Here is a 20,646-nt window from a genome sequence, read left to right as displayed (position 1 = left end):
ACACGGACACACACTGCAACGTGGACGAACCTTGAAAACATGATGCTAAGTGAAAGAAGCTGGTCACAAAGGACCGCATATTGGATCATTTCACTTGCATGAAATGAAATGCCCACACTGGGCAAATCTACAGAGACAGGTTGCCCAGGGCTGGGGGAAAGGAGGATGGGGGGGTGGTAGTTAGTCAAGGGGCTTCTTTTCTTTTCTTATGGCAAAATCCATTTCATCTAAAATTTTTAAATACACCCACACTGTTGTGCAACTGATCTCCAGAACTCGATGCCCATGAAATACCATCTCCACCCTTTCTTTCCTCCTCCAAGCCCTTGGCAACCACTACTTTGTGTTTCCATGGACTTAGCTGCCCTAGGTACCTCGTGGAAGTGGACTGATCTTACAGTAGCTGACCTTTTGGGACTGGTTTATTTCACTGAGCCTAACCTCCCCAAGGTTCACCCATGCTGCTGCACGTATCAGACTCCCTCTTAAAGGCTCATGAATATTCTGTTGTATGTACATGCCACACTTTGTTTGCCCACTCATCCACGGGTGGACACTTGGATCGCGTCTACTTTTTGGCTATTGTGAACAATGCTGCGATGAACATAAGCGCACACATCTCTCCAAGCTTTTGGGTAGATAGCCAGACGTGGGGTATAGGGTTCTTTTCGGCGGTAATGTAAATGTTCTGAAATTGACTCTGGTGGTAGCTATACAACTCTGAATAAACTAGAAATCACGAATTGTACTTCAAAGAGTGGATTGTATGGTATGTGAATTATAGCTCACTGAAGCTGTTACAAAAGAAAAAAAAAAGCACACAATATTTGTCCTATTCTGGGAGGGCATCAGGTCAATACTGAACCAGGGAAACACTCGGGTGTGATGGGAATTGGCTTGACCATATAATTCACTCTCTTGGAATTTAATGTTGCCATTCAACTCCAGAAGGTAGGTTTCTGCATGCTGCTCTCTAAACATGTAAATAATCTACAGTTCCTCAAATGGGCAAAAATACAGAACATGATGCTGTGACCAAAGGGAAATTATTTTCCCAGGATTCCCGGGGGAATCTGCAGTTTTAGGAGACCTCAGGCAGCTCTAAATTTCTGTGATCCCAGGGCCAGGGGTCTCCCATTTGGCCCCAGAAAACTCTGAGGTTCTTCTTGTTTCCCTACAACCTCTCCCTTAGCTCTTTTTTTCTTTGCCAGAGAATAAAGGACCAAGTCCAGGAGGGGTATGAGACGAAACGGGAGAAGTAATTTTAAAAAAAGGAAAAAGAAAAGAAACCACCACTTGAAGATTGCTTAAGAAGTTATCAATCTATGCACAAATGCATAATGTAATTTAATGAATCTGTATAAGAGAGTCCAAGTCAGACCATTTTTCTAAAGGTTTCACAACTTGGCTCTGAATTTCTTGGCATTTTCCCATGTTTGGCCCCAGTGGGGTAATGTGAGCGCCCCCTGCTGGTCCCTTATGATAACCTCAGCTCACCACCAAGAGAAAAATCAATCTACTAAAATCTGTGGGAGGGTTTTTTTGGTTTTTTTGGGGGGTGGGGGGAGTGTTGCATCGCTTTAGAAAACCCAGAGGCAGGCAATACCTTCAGTGTTTACAATGACCAAATTTTAGGGTTGACAGAGACAGCCCCAAGCTTTAAAACGCATCCAGCTGTTAGACTGCCGCTGCTGACTTACGCTGACAGCCCATGGGGTCGGTCGCGTTCAGCCCGTGGTGGTTGGGCTTGCACCGGTCACACTTGGCTCCTTCCACGTTCTCTTTGCACAAGCACTGGCCGGCCACAGTCCCCAAAGCAGGATCAGACTGACTCACACACATGCCACCTGATAAGGTCCCGTCCGGGTCACATTCACAGGCTGGAAACACAGACACGCAGTCTCTTAGTTAACTGCAAATTGTGGGAAACCTGAGATATAAACATAGCATTTTACTCATGTTATAACTATTTTATTTTGTTTAAATAATTAAATACGTTTAAACAACTAGACTAGTGGGTGAGGGCTATTCAGATATGTCTCCCAGATTTCAGGCTTTGGAAAATGCTGAACAAATGTGTGTGTGTGTGTGTGTGTGTGTATGTACATAAATGTACATAAATGTACACACACACATATATATATATAAAATTGGGTGGTTTTTTTATGGCTTTTAAGTGATTCTAAAGTAAGAGGATCAGAGGAAGACTGATATTATGAAAACTAGATGTGAAGTGTACATTGATTAGTTTGGGAGGTGATGTAAAGGTTTGGGAGCTAGCTAGAGATGATGATCATAAAACTTTGTGCTGTGTTGTACATTTTAAAATGGTTAATTTTATGTCATGTCAGTTTCACCTCAATGAAAGAAAGATTAAAAGAAGACAAGAAGACTCCGATGGTGAGCATGAAGTCCAGAGGCAAGTAAGCATGGGATGCTATAATGTAATACACAAATACAGATATATATATATACAAATATGCAAATACAGATACACAGACATGCATATATATCATCCAGGGTTGTGAGAAGTAAGAGATAAAACATTACATAAAATGTCTACCAAATCTCTGAAATCTGGTTAAGAAAGTAAGTCTGTCCTTCCCCATCACAGAACAGTAAAGATAAATGCTCATTCTCTTTAATTCATCCTTGAGGGAGCAGCTTCAAGAAAGAAAGGGGGAGAATAGCAAGAAGGGTTTATATCACTGTTTTCTTTTTGGAAATCTGCTGGCAGGGCAGAAGCTAGGACGAAGAGATTCTGCAAAATGAGATAGTCACCTATAGTCAAGGAGCAAACAAAAGAACCACCCCACCCCTACCCTCTTTTTTCTGTTCAGCAGAAACTTGAATGACTACAGGAAGGAGTACGCTATGAAAAGGGATACTGAGAGTGAGAATAATTCCAGAGGGAAGTAATAAAAGGCAGAGCTTGATTTGAGTATAAGGAAGAGCTCTCTGGCAGTTAGAGCTGCCCAGTAGAGCAGTGGCCCCTCATTTTTAGGGGTAGCATCCAGGAGAGGCTGGAACATGTCATTGTCTGACAGACTCTTTCAATTTTCAACTGTTATTGGATGGTGGCTGGTAATAAAATCTTATTATGGAAAAACAGCATTCGGTTCTGTTTAGTTTGGGAAAACCAGAATTTTCTTTTAATTAAATACATTTACTTCTAGAAAGGAAGGGATAAGCCGGATGCATTTTAGAAGTAGCCCAAAGGAAAAAGGTCAGCTTTATTTGGGAGCCACTCCAAAGGGTCAGTATTGAGCTCCAGAATATAATGTAATTAGGTACAGAAGTATCCTTTGGGGAAAGGATGTGGGTGAGGAGGTAGTAACTTTACACAGAAATAACCCTGTGTCATGTCCTTTAGGATAGAAGTCCAGTAAAATTTCTCGGCATCCTACAGCTTAACTCCAGCAAACTCACATCGTCAGTGGAATCGACCAAATCTTTGTGTTTTTTCCTGTATCACATTTGACTGTGTTTTAATCACAGAAGACTTAAATTTAGCCAATCTTAGGCCTAGAGTCTGATCATATAAATATTTAGGCTCAAACAAGGACAATTTGGAGAAAATTTATATGAGAATGCTGGTCAGTCTTAATAAATGCCATTTGTACACTCATACTCCCCCACACATAAACATGTACTTAGGGACTTAGGTCTCATGAAGGTTGTTTTTATAAGCTCCTCATTTGTCTTTCCTTAAAAAAAAAAAAACCTCCTTGTTTATAAAGAACTACTTCTTAATTTCATATCTGGGTACTAGTCTTCTTAGTTTCCTTCAGAAGTGACATCATTAATTCTATCTAAGTTTTTTTTTTTTTTCTAAGTTTTTTTTTTTTAAGAATTTATTTATTTGAGAGTGAGCAAGAGCAACTGAGAGAGAGCACAAGCAGGGGGAGAGGCAGAGGGAGAAGCAGACTCCCCGCTGAGCAGAGAGCCTGACCTGGAGTGGGGGGTTTGAATTCAGGACCCTGGGATCATGACCTGAGCTGAAGGCAGACGCTTAACCCACTGAGCTCCCCAGGCACCCCAACACGAAGTGGCTTTTAAACCAAGACTTTGGTTAACGTGACTCTCTGGCTTAGTTACTTCTAATCTCTTTCCAGGTCCCTAGATTATTTGTTTCAAAACATTATATTTTCCCCTGATTCCACCTAAGAGAGCAATTTCTTCTTGTTTTACAAATGAATAGGGTTTAAAACAATAAAATACGTGTGGGGGGGTGCGCGCACGCACATGTGTAAGACAGTGGGGAGTGAATTACAGGTTTTGGTAAAAAGATGTAGGACATTTAAAGAATTTTTTTCTAAGAATTCATGTCTTTGTATTAATTTTAAACAGGTCATGTAAGGGAAAACGTTACGCAGTCAGGTGCCTCCTAAGTTATCTTTTTTCAAAAGCATTTTAAAATTTACATTCAATTATTTAACATATACTATATTATTGGTTTCAGGGGTATAGCTTGTGATTCATCAGTCTTCTATAACACCCACTGCTCATCACATCACATGCCCTCCTTAATGTCCATCACCCAGTTACCCCAGCCCCCAACTTCTCCACTAAGTGATCTGAAAAAAACCGTCGTTTATGTTTTTTCTACACTGTGAGGATTTAAAGCCTGAAATCTAGGGTGTTGTATATATTCAGGTAGTTTTGAATTACTTTTGTATATGACCTCATTTTATATATCATGATGATACAAAGTCTGAAGTTGTGGTTTTATAGCAAATCCTTCCCCCCAAAATAACAAAATATTGATGATACTGCCTAAGAGAGAGGATTTCTGGGTCTTGGGAGAGGCGATTTTCCCTGGGCCCTGGACATACGAACATTTTTTTGCTGAGTGTGCCAACAATGCAAGGTCCTGACTGCTCTTCCCCCTGGGCCATTTCTCAAGGTTGTGTTTTCAGCAAGCTACCTTGAGGGATGAGGTAACTTCTTCCCTTGGACAAAGGACAGACATGCTTCCCCTTGCAATAAAAGCAATGAATCCCCCAAGCTTAGTGTTCCTTGGCTGGGGGGCATAAACTCATTAGGTATGCGGATCTACCTGCCATCCTTTGAATGGCCCCATGGGACTCAGGGCCTGGGGATATGGGAACACACACCCATACAAGCATCTTGTTGCTTGTTGTGTCATGAAGTCCTTTGCCTTCCCTCTTGAAATTTCATGTCTTCCGCCAGCATCCATAAAACAGTAACCAGCTCCTTGTCAGTCTGTGAGTAGAGTAAAACCTCAGACCCAGGAACTGGCTCTTGATATTGGAAATCAAGTTGGAGCACTTATCCATGCGGTATTCGACAGACAACGGTGCTGGGACTGGAGCGAGACAAGTCAACGAGGCGCTCACTACCACATTAGTGCAGATGGCACGTGTCAATCCTGTGCTTACGTCACTCAGAGAGAGACAGAGAGTTCTCCCTGAAGCTTTGGGACCTAAGTGCTTGGCTTGTCTCGCTCTAGTCTCATTCCTGCAGGGACGTTCAGATGAAAATAATGATGAGACAGCTTTTTGTTAGCAAAAATTGAAGTGGGACAAAACCCAGGGCTGGCCAGGATGCAGAGCAATAATACTCACACATGGCTGGTGTGGGTGTTAACTGGCACCCCCACTTAGGGAATAATGTTGTTATCATATAACTGACTTGAAGAATTTCATACCCTAGTCCAGTAATTCCCTTCTCGGTATGGCTCTTAGGGACAGGTTTTGTGCATGTGCCCAGGGCCACATATACAAGAGTGTTTTTTGAAACATCAAAAGAAAAATGGCCAAATAGATTTAGTCATATTTATGGAAGAAAGAGCTCTATGCAGATATTACACACAGATATTGAAACTAGAGACTGAGGGCTATGTGATATGGATGAAATCTCCAAAATATAATGTTGAACAAAATAATCAAGGATACATACAGCGTGATACCATTTACCTGAAGTCTGAAGACATGCCAACATATATTGTTTGTACACAAGGACACGCAAAAATAGAAACACCAGCATTGTAATGATAATTGCCAATTATGTGAGTGTATCCGCAGGAAAGTAGCAAATGGGGCAGGTGTGCACCTGGGGCCAGAGCAGCATCTGTATGTTCATCAAGGTCTTGCAGATGAAAGGTAAGGTATGTTTTGACACAGCTGCTTGTGGGCATAAGGGTGCTTATTATACTATTCTCTATTATTTGTATATGCATAAGATATTCCATTTTTAAAAGTGGAGATTTAAGACAAAATGAAAGATTTTTTAAGATTTAAAAAAAGAAGCAAGGTGGGATGCCTGGGTGGCTCAGTCAGTTAAGCCACTGACTCTGGGTTTCAGCTCAGGTCACGATCTCCGGGTCGTGAGACTGAGCCCAGCATCAGGCACCACACTCAGCATGGGGTCTGCTGAAGACTCTCTCCCTCTCCTGCTTTGGCTCCCTCTTTCTCTCTCTCTAAAGTAAATGAAGAAGGAGAAGGAGGAGGAGGAGAAGAAAAAGAAGAAGGAGGAGGAGGAGAAGGAAAAGAAGGAGAAAGGGAGAAGAAGGAAGGAAGGAGAAGGTAGAACGAAGAGGAACAAAGAAGGAGGAAGAAGGAAGGAGGAGGAGGAGGTAGAGGAGGAGAAATGTCATGAGAGTTTATGCATCTTATCAGCAAAATTGAATTGTCTATGGCCAGACTAATGTTGCAGCGAATCTCACTCCGGATCTTCCTCGACTTAAGGCAGGGCTCTGATAAACCCATCATAAGGCAAAAATTTTTGAAGTCGAAAATACATTTAATACAACTAACCTACCAAACATCATAGCTTAGTCTAGCCTGCCTTGGCAGTGCTGACAACACTTACACTGCCTGACAGTTGGGCAAAATCATGCAACACACAGCCTGTTGTATAATAAAGCGTTGAACGTCTTGTGTCATTTACAGAATACTGCACTGAAAGTGAAAACGGGATGGTTGTGTGCGTACAGATGGCTGTGGGTGGATTATTGGTTGTTTCCCTCCTGCCCAGCTGTGCTGCCTGGGAGCTGCCCCCCCCACCCCAGCATGGGAGCAACGGTCATCCCCTTATGGCCAGCCTGGGGACAGACCCAAGTTCAAAATCTGAAGTAAGTTTCTATAGAATGCCTGTTGCTTTGGAAACATGGCCAAGTTGAAGCATCCTAAGTAGAACTAGCTGGCCAGGGTTAAGTCGAGTCCTTGTGGTTTAACTACTCCCCCCGACCCCCAATGACCTCCAGGACATGCAGGTGTCCACAGCATCCTCTGAAACCACGTTCCCCCTCCCGGCTCAATCCAGGCTAGTTTCCCCTCTCACCAGTGCCGGCCACTGCCGCGAGCTACCAGCACGGACCTGGATCATCCGACCCAAACTGTGCTGAGAACGAAGGCTCTTAGAGCTGCAGCGCTTTTGCAAGCCCACCGCCCCCCCCGGCCCCTAAATCAGGCACTTTGGGGATGCTGCAAAACTGAACGGGGAGCTTGGGAGGGAGGCCTCTCTGTCAGCCTTTGCTCACACACGCGGGAGAGATGGGCCCAAGGCCGGGGACTCACGGATGCAGGCGTACGGATCAGACATGGCCTTGAGTGGGTCCCTGTAGAAGAGGGGTCTGCAGCGGTCACAGTGCTGCCCCTCGGTGTTGTGGCGGCAGTCTTCGCACACGCCCCCGCTGTGGCCCCCGCTCCTCACATACGCCGTCATGTCGAAGTGACAGCGGTCGGCGTGGCTGTTGCAGTGACAAGCTGAGGAGGGAGAGGGGTTATGAGAGATTGCCCAAGGTCTGGGGGACACTGGGACTGCGTCGGCGCCAATCACCGCAGCCGTGTGCCCCCCATCCTCCATCTCCGGCCACTTCCCCTCTTGTTAGAGACACACCAAGTAGGCATGGACTTTTTTTTTTTTTTTTTTTTTTTAGATTTTTATTTATTTGAGAGCGAGTGAGAGAAAAAGAGATCACAGAGGGAGACAGACTTGCTGCTGCGTGGGGAGTCTGACAGGGGGCTCCATCACAGGACCTTGGAATCAAGACCTGAGCCCAAGGCAGACCCTGAATGGGCGGAGCCTCTCGGGCATCCCCAGTACACACAAACGAAAACAGGGGCCTTCAAAGGATCTTCCTGGTGCTCTCTGTAAAATGTGCTCCCTATGTTTAATATTTGTTTTTCTTTTAATATCAAATAAACAAAAGTCAATCATTTAGGTGATCCAGAAGGCCTAGAATGCAATTTTTTTTGTTTTCCAGTAAAGAACACTTTTACTGACTCAGGTTTGTAAACTTGAATTTTTATTTCACATCTTCTGCGGGTCCAGGGACCCTCAGGTAAGATGTCAGAGTTGGGCCCCCGCCTGCTTCTCCATCTCTGCAGGCAGCAGGAGAGCGCGAAGTGTGGCTGTAGGTCATTCTCATCCCATCTGGGGCTCAACTGGAGCACCAGCGGGAAAGGACTTTGTCTTGGTGGTAGAATCTGTGCTGTATGCCTTGCTGGGGATTCCCTGTAAATAGCAAAATCTCAGGCTCCATTTTGCTGGGTGTGGCTCACTGTGACTCTCCCAGATGGCACATTATCAAGAGATGATAATGTCACCTTCCAGCACCTTCCTTACACCCCCCCACCTCTACCAGTCTGGGAAAGGAAACCAAGTAACAAGTTTGTATGGAAGTTCATCAAAATTCAGAGGCAGCAAACACATTACAAGAAACCCCTCTAACTTACTAGCCTAAATATTTCACAAAAAATACAACAGCCTGTCAGACTTGGTCCTTGTTCTCATCTCTCCTGACATATGTGTTTAAGATCCAGTTCACGGGATGGTGTGGGGTGGGGGGCGCCTGGGTGGCTCAGAGATTAAGCATTTGCCTTCAGCTCAGGTCATGATCCCAGGGTCCTGGGATCGAGTCCCAGGTTGGCTCCCTGCTCACAGAGGAGTCTGCTTCTCCTTCTCCCTCTGCCTGCTTCTCCCCCTGCTTGTGCTCTCTGTGTCAAATAAATAAAGAAAATCTTAAAAAAAAAAAAAAAAGATCCAGTTCATGGAATGTATGATCATTCAGGAAAAGGGTAGGGATCGCCATACCAAACCTAGGCTTGCCACATCCTGGCCCAGCCCTGTCCCCGATGACACAACCGGTCCGTGGCTCTGCCCTTCCTCCGGAAAGTGACCACATGACCTCCACATGACATGCATATTGTTTCAGGGTGTAAATTACTGCTCACGTTTGGTGTGAAGGCTTGAGAAGTCGCTTTCCTTCTCTGTGAGGTCATGGGAGACATTAGGATATCCCACAGCCAGAGCCGGGAGGACAGTCCCTCACCCCTGCCGCCCGCAGCCCCACTGAAATGGACAAAACTGTCCTTTGGGCAGCGCAGAGCACCCTGGGTCCAGGCTGAGAACATTCCCCGTGTACCTCTGCACGTGCTGTCCTGGTGGCCTGCTCCCGGCCTCCACGGGGCGTCGTGGAAGAAGTCCCTGCACCTCTCGCAGTTCGGGCCGTCTGTATTGTGCTGACAGACGCAGCGACTGTGAACCTGCGTGGTGTGGCAAGCGGGCTTTGCTGGAAGGATGCTGGGGTCTGTCACGTGGAAAGGGAACTAGCAGGCCAGGCACCTCTGTGGGACCTAGGGCCCCTTCCTGGTGACAGCACCAACCAAGACTAGCCTTTGTTACTTGTTCAACCAGCTCTTAAATTTTGGAATAAGTTTAAGAAATGCAATATATTTTTTGGCATTCCTGAGTTCTACTTTTAAGGCAACATATGGCAGATCACGCACCAGGAGAGACAGGATGGGGATGTGTGTGTGTCTGTGTGTGTGCGCGTGTGTGTGCAGAAGGTGGCTGAGGAGCATAAGGGAAAAGAGAGAATTAGAAAACAGAAAGAAGCTGGAGAAATAGGTGTGATTCTCTTGGCTTTTCCACAAAATGCCGTGTATGTCCAAGTTCAAAGAGACAAGTTCTATTTCTAGCGAAACATGAGGTGGCTGACAGGGAAGCATCCCGCCTTGTCTGATCGTGGCTAACAGTTTACAATTACGTCGCAGACACACCCTCGGGACTCAGCATAAAAACACAATTCTCTTACTACATCCCTCTTTGGAGACTCGTCCCAAGCACGGGAGAGATCAGGGCTAGGAACAGCTATTCCCGGAGCAAGAACGTTACTTGGAGGGGCCGTTTCTGCAGTGACAGATTTTAGTCAAAGACCCTGGCATGGAGCAGAGGCTCTCTCACACAAGAGACACCCCCCCCACAGGCACTTCTGTGGGACCCTCCAAAACCAAATAAAACAAAAAGGGAGCAAGATGGGGCTCCCCTGAAATCATAAATGGTAAATGCTCCTCATTAATTCATCTGTAGCAGAATCTAGAAGAACCTCTGGCCAGAGAAACAAAGTCCGCCCCCTCTCCCCGCCCCCTGCCCAGCTGGTGCCGCAGGCCAGGCTGAATGACACCTGTGCCCACGCAGAGCTGTCACTCCGATGGTGGACCCCCCAGAGAGAGTTTCATCTACATCCAGCGGCAGCACAGTGAAGGGAAGGTAAGAGCGGCCGGGGTACCCTCTGGGATGGCTCAGGAACTCACCATCCCGGGAGGGCTGAACACGTCTCCCCGCACCTTCTGCGCCGGGCCACACTCGCTGGCATGACCGTTGCAAAAACAGCTGCCCCTCACCACCATCTTATACAGAGCATAGTAGTAGTTCCCCAGGAACTCATTCTCCCTCCTTCCGAGCAAAGTATCCCCCAGGGTGTGGAGTTTGGTGAAGTTTATCCTCAGATTTGTTAATGTCACGAGGTCTAGAAAAAGGAAAACAGCAAAGTAAAGCACATTTAGGTGGCCTCAGGTCAAGGGCCCCTCCCAGACTGACAGCCCTTTCATGAACTATGGACCCAAGTGACGAGGAATACGCCACACCTGGAATTCTAGAAAAGGAGCTGGTGTGAACAGAGAGAGCGAGTCATACCCTGGATGTAGGGGCTGTAAGGGTTTGCAATTTCAAAGCTGGGATCCAGAACTTTTAAAACGACCTGTAAAACAAATACAGGTAAATGTCATTCTATCCAAATGCATTTTATCCAAAATAATTTATCCAAGGTAAATGTATTTTATCCAAAACAGCCTTATTAAATATACTCTCAAAGAAGAGATCCTGACCTTGCAAAAGAGCTGAGCCATTGCCTCTCGGGCTGCCTCTAAAATACAGATTGTTATTTGGGTTCTCACATGAATACAAGTCCCAAGAATAGAAATGAGTGAAAGATCTTAAACAGTCATTCTGGCTCTTTATGCCCACGTGGTCCATGAAGGATCCAGAAACACTCATGGCTCCTGCCCAGGGTTGGGGTGGAGGGACAAGGTCATAGTTCAGTAGGTCATCATCCCCCTGGATCAGGTGGGGAATTCTAGAGTCTGTCCTCTGTTACCAGTTCTTTCATTCTAACTGATAAAATAATACAGCCCAACACCACTCCCACCCCGACTCTCTACCAGCTTTGCTCAGAGGAAGCTCCTGGAAGGCTCCAGCTGGGTGCTGGTTGGCAGAACATGGAGAGAACACACCTTAACCAGGGTGGCCACTAGCCTATAGCAAAGGGTTAAAAACAGAGGCTCCTTCCTCTGTGGGCCCTGTACCCTGGTGCCCAGCCTGGGTCTCAGTCCCCACTCACCCTCAGCTGGGCCCTCTTGCAGAATTATTTTCCTTTCCTTTCTTAAGTAGACAAGGGACTTGAACTCATGACCCTGAGATCAAGACCTGAGCTGAGATCAAAAGTCAGAGCTCAACCAACTGAGCACCCGGGTGCCCTGTGCAGAGTTCTTTCCTATAAGGTAATTGCTATTTATCTGAGTTCAATTTAGACACCTTCATTCTTAAAAAACAAAAAAAAGCCAAAAACAAAAAAACAACAGCTTGAGTTCTATTTCAGTAAACACTACCTAAGTTGTTTTCATTTAAATGAACCACAAGAGCTAAAAAAGGTTTCATTTCTACCAGAGAAATCCAAGAAAGGAAAGGGTACCTCGCCACCAGTGGAGGGTTCGATATCCGAATATTTAGAGTCACAAACAAGGTCTCCCACTGCCTGGGCCTGGCCCGAAGAGATATTGGGAAAGGAAGCAGCACAGTCTTTCGCAAAATATTTGAGTACTTTCCAGGTGTGTCCATAGTCTGCGGAACGTTCGACTAACATCGCAGCAGGCCGAAAAGTCTAGGAAAACATGAGGTAAACTCGTAATGCTTCACAAAGTCAGATTTCATTACCCACTTCAGATCAAACTTTTAGATTTCCTAGTCTCCGTTTTTCAAACTTTATTTGTATCTTTGAAAATCTATCATACAATAAACATACAGAAATCTCTTTCCAATCAGGGGTAAGCTTTCATGAGCATATACTTGGCCTCGAATCTGGTTCCATTTAAAAGATGTGTGAAGATGGACTGTGTGAATTATTCATTGTAGACGGGAGAGCCTGTCAATTTTTAAAAAGCCAATGTGATTGATACTTTACAGCGATTTATTTATATGTGGTTTTCTTTGACGAGAACACTTTTCTCGGCAAACTCCTCCAACACCAACCAGGAGGCTGATTCTGATTCCTAAGGGCAGAGTTCATCTCCTCAAGGATCCCTCCAGCATTCTGAACACAGTCAGTTGCCGCACTCACCATTTTTGCATTATGATTTTAAATCTCTATGTATGTTTGTATCCTTGATGGGACTTTGAGCCCTTTGAGGGCAGACACTAGCAGGGCTTTTTAAAATTTCATTTTTAATTTATTTTCATTTTTTATTACCTTTATTCTGCTTCTGGCCAGATGACAAAATTAGAATTTTGATGAATGATTTGGGAATGACTACAGCCCAGGATTTCTCTGGCATCTAACTATCCTTCGTCAAGACCCTTTCATTTTTCTGCCTCTTTTGATCACAACCTTTCTGGATTTCCTTAAATAATCTCCACTTCCTTCCTTTTACTCCTTAAATATATTTTTCCATTTCTTGCAGTCCATATCACCCCAGGGCTTGGAGTTTTCCTTTCTAGTCTATCTTGTAAGATCTTTCTTTCTTTCTTTCTTTCTTTCTTTCTTTCTTTCTTTCTTTCTTTCTTCTGTTGACCATCTAAGTGATTAACTAATGAACAGTGGGGTTTTGGGTTTTTGTTGTTGTTGTTGTTCTGTTGTTTTTTTTTTTTGTTGTTCTTTTTGTTCTGTTTTCCGCTCAGGAACCAAAACCCAAATGACAAAGCTTCAGTAGAGATTTACAAAGCCCTCTGCACTCTGCCAGGAAGCGAGGAAGTGCACTCCCAGGCAAGCCCACATCTGATAGGTAGAGAGAGGGGGCAGCAAGCCCACACATCTGTACCTTGAAGGTCAGAATGAGGTGGCTGAACTGAAATAATGCCTCTAGGTCCAATCTGATGCTGACATGATCAACACCTAAAGAAAAATCCAGAAAGAAGAAAATGAGTGATTTCGAGAGACCCCTATTGATCACATTAATCCCCCCTGTGGCTTGCCCCTAGTAAAACCCGTTGAAATCACATAGCTGGGGATCCACACTCTTTCCCGGTCTCCTCCAATGATTTCCCCTAACACTCCATGTGCAGGAGAAGGTCTATTTGAGAGCAACATAGGGTTTACCGGGACTGTGCGCCACATTCATGTTATGGTAGCAGGATTACATCCCTGCAAGGGACTTCCGGGTCGGTCCCCATAGGTGGAAGGTGGGAATGCATGTCCTTGAACTCATGTGTGCGTAACTGGGAGTGAGCAAGCCAGAGCCGGGTAAAACCGACACCCCCTATTCTTTCAGCAGCTGCTTAACAATCCCTTGGCCTAGTTTCATTGTCACTGAGCCCAGAACAGAGCTGACCTGTTCCCCGTGGAGCAAGGCTCTGCGGCTCCCCCCGGGACCGAGGAAGAGAGGTTGCCCAGCCGGGACTCTGCCCTGAGAGAGTCAGCGGCCCTCGACCTGCAGCCTGGACGTGGAGGACCAGCCCCACTCCTGACCTAACAGAAGCCCTGATTGCTCCAGAGCAGCCCTATCCTGTGGGAATAGAAGTCACATGAAGTCACACGTGTCATTTAAGATCTTCTAGCAGCCACACATCAAAAATTACAAATAAGCAGGTGAAACTAATTTTAATGAATTGCACCCAATATATCAAAAGCAGCCTCATTTCAACATGTGGTCAATATTTTTGAAAAAATTAATAATGCTCTCTGTTAACTATTAACAATGCTTCATTTTTTCCAGATGAAGTCTTAGAAATCTGGAGTGGTTTTACACTGCGAGCACATCTCCCTTCCGGTCAGCCGTGTCCTAAGTGCCCTGGAGAACACGTGGCGAGGGGCTCCAGGACGGAACAACAGAGCCCAGAGAGCAGTAACTGGGCTATAGAGAATGGGAGGCCATTCTCTTTGGGGGTGAATCACACCTCCCGGGAGGGCTTGCTGCTCAGAGGGCAGCCCCATTCCTGGCTCTGGGTCAAGGGCGCCTCACCCTTTCTAGAAAGGAAATCTCCTTTCCCCTCTCCAAGTTCTTGGCTGAGAACACTTGTTCTATGCAAACCTCGTCAGAGGGGCGCTCCCTCCATGAGGAGATGCGGACAAATGCTGGACACGTGGTTTAAAACAGCTGTTAAGCAGGGCGCCTGGGTGGCTCAGTCTGTTGAGCATCTGCCTTCAGCTCAGCTCACAATCCCAGAGTCCTGAGATCGAGACCTACATCAGGCTCCCTGTTCAACGGGAGTCTGCTTCTCCCTCTGCTTCTCAACGCCCTGCTTGTGCACGCACGCTTTCTCTCTCTCAAGAACAATAAAAAAAACCAGCTGTTCAGCAAAAACGGCATCAGTGAAGGCAGGCGGCTGTGGCAAAGCCAGTCCATGCACTAAGGAGAGCTCAGCTAGAGATGAGTAACCGGGATCCCAAATGAGCTGGCATTTTTAGTAGACACCAATCCTCTGCTTGCCCGATGGATGGTATAGAATAAGAGCCTCGTATTATGTTTGCCCTGTATATTATCATCCTACACAGTATGATTATTCCCATGATCCCCAGTGGGCTAAGATCCACTGTGGGAAATATGCTTGGGCGTCTGAAGAGGATGGGGGACTGTAGCCCCAGTATAATGTATAGAGATGTGGCAAATGGAATTATTTGTGGGCTGAGGGTCCCAGATGGGTTAAAGAGGAGCCATGCATGAGGGAGCCGGCCTTCATCCACTCCAGCACGTAAGGCCCAAGGCTGGGGTGGGACGTGAGGAATCCCCGTCCAGTCCTGATCGGGGCACCTCGGAAATGGGGACAGTGAGGGCCGACAGAAGCCTAACTACCACAATCGTTCACAAACCAGGAAGGGCACCGACCCAGGAAAGGAAAGACCTTCAGTTAGTACCAACTATCCTTTCAATTCAACTTTTATATGAAAATACTTGGCTCCCAGCAAGAAATGAAATGTTCTTTTTCTCTCTCCCCACATGTGCTGCAGAAGGAAAAAGTACACGGTGCTATCCCTCAGATTTCCCCCGGGGCATCCTTAATTCCACGTACACCAGCGTGTTTTATATTAGCCTGCATTTACCAGCACCTTGCAAGTGTCCTGTTTTGTTTTGTTTTTCCACAAGGAACAAAAGGAGGCACAGGTAATTTCTTCCCGCACATGGAAAGAGCGAAGCACTCGGAGTTAGATGCTTAAAATACATTGAGTTCTCTGGAGGAAAATAACCTTTCCTGAAATGAAAATCCCGTCTGTTCTTACACGCGGTCTTGCGGTCTTACACTCTCTGTAGAGACTGTTCCATTCCAACAGGGCTCCTGGCTGTGAAATTGTTCTGATCATATAGTGCAAAAGACATCTTATTAAAAATATAGAAAAATGAAAAACTGCAAAGGAACTCAGTCATACCATTCTCAGATTGCCACCATTTCCTTCCTCTCTCTGGTTCAAAACTTGTAATTACATTCTCAATGGTGTGGCTGAGGGATGGGGAGTAGGGGTCGTATGGAAATCTCGAGTCGCAGATGAAACATTTTTGCTCCCCCTGGAAAAGACCATCATTTAGATCAGAAATAAAGAGTCATAATTACTTATTGTTGATCTGAATTTAAAAACAAGCTGTACTTGCTATATTTGTCTTTCAATATGACTAAAAATAAAGAGCAAAGGAAATAACAAGACATCAATGTTTCCATCAATAGGTACTTAACAACAATGACAGATGCAATAAAAATATGACCCAGAAATTTTATAGATTGATATATTTGAGGTAAAAATGCAAATTCGTAGTTCCACATAAATTTGTCTTTCACAAATTTACTAATTTTTGTCCTAAAGAAGAGGTGGATGGCCTGGAGGTTACGTTAAACTATAGAGAAATAGGACACCATCTTTGAGTAGGGATTACTTTCTTCAGTTAGAAAAAGACTATTTGGCAAGAAATTAATGGAACACTTGGCCACCAGGTTTTCAGCAACCATCCTCCTTTCTCTCTCGGACATAGTTTTTGGCAGAAAAACTTGCGGTCACCAAAACCTCTACATCGTGGGTTTTGTAAAATCATGTGGATTTTGTAAAAGACTCTCATTGAACTTGTAATAGGGAGGCCTGCCCCCCTTGTCTTGCAGACTAGAAGGTCTTACTAGTGAATTGGAACTCCTTAACTTGGGATGGACTTCCAAAGATTACAACAGTCAATACTGGCCTTCGAGTTTGCCCAATTTGCATCTATCAGCCACATTTAACAATCGAGTTGTTCCTAGATTCACTCAACTCTACCAACACTCTCTCCTCTTGAGTTCACCAGGAACTTAACTGCCCTCCGGTCTTGACACAAGCTGTTCTCATCTCCCCTCTTCTCCAGCCCTCAAATAGTCGCATCTCTCACTCCTTCCCTTCTTTGGGGGCTCTGTTTAACTGCCCTCATCTAAGAGAGATGTCTGCCTAAAATATCACCATCTCCCTACCCTTAGGGCCTCTGCCACTGTTTCTTCCTCTGCTTTGTGATATTTCCTAAGCCCTTATCATTACTTGATACTGATTAGATAGTTGTTGGATTATTGTCTGTCTCCATCATTAGAATTTAAGTGGAACGAAGGCAAGGACTTTGTTTTATATAAGGTTGTATCCTCCTTACCCAGAACAGTGCCTGGCACATAGGAGATGCTCAGTAAAACTTGTTGACCAAATGCATGGTGATTTTGATGGCTATTTTAGCTAACATCTGTCAAAGTAAACCAGCCTTTCAAGAAAGCCATATAATCTCTTTAGAATAACTGACCATTACAAGCCTTACACTTACAAAAAACACCTAAATGCCTTTTGGAAATTAAGGAGCAATGGAAATGAGACCTACTCTGCATGGGGGGTCTTGCCCCAGACCAGTTCTGGAAGCAGCAGAAACCCTATGATTCCATCAAAAGATGTCAAGACTTCAAAAGATTTCCAATAGTACTACGGAAATAACTGGGGGAAAATGTTTAATTTGGGAGCTTATTCTGCAAATATTTTTAGAAACCTAGTCTTTGATGGACTGGCTACATGGGCTGCTTAGTTGCAGTTAACCAAAAGGGGGAGTCCCAACCTGGGTAACACTGTGGGTCAATGTTGACTTGAAGCTTCCAAGAAAAATGTTTTGCTTGGTAATAATTTGTTACATAATTGTCGGAGATAAGAACCACCTTCTGTGTTGCACAAATGTTTAAGAAGCTCATCTTTGTAGCCCTATCCAGAACACTTGGTCAGCCTGAAGACATTCTGAGATTTTTTTTCCCAGCTCTAAGATTTTAAGATGTCTGGCATCTTGAGACAAAAGAAACCTTGAAGTCTGATTTACTTCTACTTTTGGTGGTGTGACTTTGAAAGATAGGAGTACCACAACCTAATTATTTTCAGAGTATGTCATGAGTTGGCTATGGCAACAGTCAGCAAAATGCCAGTGGTTGGAGAACAAGATGGGTGATGTCAGAGATGGAGCGTTTCTAATACTAGAGTTGAGAACCACTTCTTTGGCCAGAGGGCCTGGAATTAGTGAAGTCACTGGAAGGGCCATCCATCCCACCTGGCCTAGAGTTGAACAAAACTTCTATTGTGTCATTTCCTTGCACATGTAGAGACTCTGCTTTCTGACACATGTCCCTCCCAAACTTAGAACAGCGCTAAGCACTCAGGTATTGTCTCCACTTATTTATAATCATCCTCTTTTACTAGAAACCAATTAGAATACAAAGCATTTCCCAGAGACCTCCAGGAGTTGCTTTCAATGAACAATACATGGAAAAGCCTTGGCCACTAACATTAGGCTTATGTCCAACTTCCTTCCTGCACATCCTCTTAAATAGAGGGTTGACGTGATGGCCCCAGGCTCCTCGGCAGGTAGGATACTCAGATGACCTTGGATGCTCGAACTCCTTCCAGAGCATGGAGAAGGAAACGACTGTGAAGCAGCTGGTCCTTTTATAAAACTTGTCTTTAAGGGGCGAAAAAGGCATGAAAATATGTTCATATTGGAATCTTTTGGCCTTTAGACAAGACAATTTCCAAGTGGCATTGCAAGGCTGGCATACCATCAATTTGATGTCCTTACAACCACCCCCATCCCTGAGGCAGGACAATGAGAACTCACATTCAGCCTAATGGCCTTGAGACCCTGAGGAATCTTTGCTCTTCACTGATCCGTCAACTAAATTTACTCTCCAGGAGTCACTAATGCAGCTAGGAAGAACAGTACATTGTATAGTAATTGCCTTCAAAGACTGAACCAAGGAGGCTTTTCTGTCTAATCCTAAAGGTAAAAAGAAAGAGAAGAAGCAGATCTTCCCTATTTCCTGATCAGTCCAGGGCTCCTGGACTTGGAATCGTTTGACCTGTGCCTCTGATGTTCAGGAAAGGGTGATGTGTCTTCCTTTCATGTTGCCGGGCTGCTCCCATCCCTGATATACTTGGAAAAATCCATGTCATCAACAGAATAATATCCTAACAAATAAACCAGGACCCACCCACCTCGAGGTAGCTGAGGATGCAGTATTTCTGGGCTCCGTCCAGTCCGCAGGTAGAAGAAGCCGTGAGCTGTGCACTGCGACCCACCAGGAGATCACCGGTGGTGGGGTGACAGGAGCCCGTTTTGCATTCATCGTGGGCTTTCATGTAACTGAACAACCCTTGAACACAACAGACACGTTGCATACAAGGCAGTCTAAGGGTAGCAAAGGGCTTAAAGAAGCAACCGGTTAAGTTGGAAAGTTAAGAGTCCTATTTATTTTTAAAATAAAAATTGATGTTGGTTGTGCTCTTGGCCTAATGGAAATCTCTTAGCCTGCCAGGTTTACCATCTGTGTTCATGACGCCACCTGGGTCAGCCCTAGCCAGTGACCGATGGACACAATTCATAAGGCTGGCACCACTAGCTCCAGCTGGGGGCAACTCCGTGGTGCGGTTTGTGCTCAGAACCTTTCATGGAGGAGGTTGAAGCCCCACTCCTGCTGGAACCATGTCCTGCTTCCACCTCCTCACTCTTACTCCTCAGAGTCTTCCCTCACTAAATCACTGACACATAAATCCCTGTCTCAGGCTCTGCATGGAGGAAACCTACCTTGAGACAGCCTGTACGTATTAGAAATTTTATGATTTCTAGTTATGCACATTATGACAATAATGTGCATAGACACCAGGAAGGAAAATCTTAATCTAGCCTCTTATACTTATTGTTCCAACCTGTACAAAGTCAATCAGAGAATTTAAGAAATCCTTGGGAAACAACTTTCTCTTAAAACAGGTAAACTCAACTGACCCCCTTTATAACCTGGATTGCTGGGTTTGGACTCACCACGGAACAAATCATGCCCCTTTGGGATATTGTGAGAGATGGAGTTCCAGACCCACGCAAAAATGCCCAAATGATTTTTGAGGCACCAAGGCAGTTCAAAGGAGGAAGGCTAGCCTTTCAACAAATAGGGCTGGAGGAACGGGACACCCACAGGCAAGGAAATGAACTGTAACCAATACCTTGCACCTTATACAAATATTAACACAAAACGGGCCTGGACTTCAGTGTAACATATAAAACTGTAAAGCTATAAAACTATAACACATGGGAGAAAGTCTTTGAGACTTAGGACTAGGTGAAGATTTTTAGGATTGACAACAAGAGCACAATCTGTCCAAGGAAAAATCGATAAATTGGACCTCATCAAAATGAAAATTTTGCAAATTATACTGAATGAAAAAAGCCAATTAAAAGGTTATGCACTGCATGGCTCCATTTCTTGAAAGACGTAATTATAGAGATGGAGCACAGATCTGTGATTATCAGGGATTAGGGAGGTAGGGAGGAGGGTGTGGACAGAAAAGGGTCATACTAGGGCTCCTTGAGGGTAATGGAGCTGTTCAGGATCTTCAGTGATCGTCACACAAATAAAACTGCATAGAACTTAATACACACACATGAGTGGGTGTAAAACTGATACAATCTGAATAAGGTCACCTGAGTATAACACTGTAAATTTCATTGTCAATTTCTTCATGGGGGGGTGTGGGGGTGTGGGATGGGGGGGTTACCATTGTGGGAAACTAGGTGAAAGGCGTATGGGCTCTCTCTATATAATTTCGTACAACTGCATGAGAACCGGTAATAATCTCAAAATAAAAAGTGCAAAAACCCACAGAATCCTCTG

At 44.8% G+C, this 20,646-nt stretch overlaps 1 protein-coding gene across 1 annotated transcript in view; it reads right to left on the bottom strand.

Moving 5' to 3' along the window:
• Window positions 1-20,646, bottom strand: part of LAMB4 (laminin subunit beta 4) — a 97,081-nt gene that overhangs the window by 65,232 nt on the left and 11,203 nt on the right. The window contains exons 3-11 of the mRNA XM_044245805.1: window positions 18,977-19,134; window positions 15,884-16,019; window positions 13,341-13,414; window positions 11,999-12,187; window positions 10,945-11,008; window positions 10,563-10,777; window positions 9,392-9,512; window positions 7,542-7,730; window positions 1,701-1,880 (exon numbers count right to left, since the gene is read on the bottom strand). Of these exons, the coding sequence (XP_044101740.1) occupies window positions 1,701-1,880; window positions 7,542-7,730; window positions 9,392-9,512; window positions 10,563-10,777; window positions 10,945-11,008; window positions 11,999-12,187; window positions 13,341-13,414; window positions 15,884-16,019; window positions 18,977-19,134 (1,326 nt within the window). The remainder of the gene's footprint in view (window positions 1-1,700; window positions 1,881-7,541; window positions 7,731-9,391; window positions 9,513-10,562; window positions 10,778-10,944; window positions 11,009-11,998; window positions 12,188-13,340; window positions 13,415-15,883; window positions 16,020-18,976; window positions 19,135-20,646) is intronic.

The sequence above is a fragment of the Neovison vison genome, chromosome 4, assembly GCF_020171115.1.
Source record: "Neovison vison isolate M4711 chromosome 4, ASM_NN_V1, whole genome shotgun sequence".
NCBI lineage: Eukaryota > Metazoa > Chordata > Mammalia > Carnivora > Mustelidae > Neogale > Neogale vison.
Note: the sequence above shows the minus strand (reverse complement) of the source record. Positions and strands in the feature narration are given on the sequence as shown.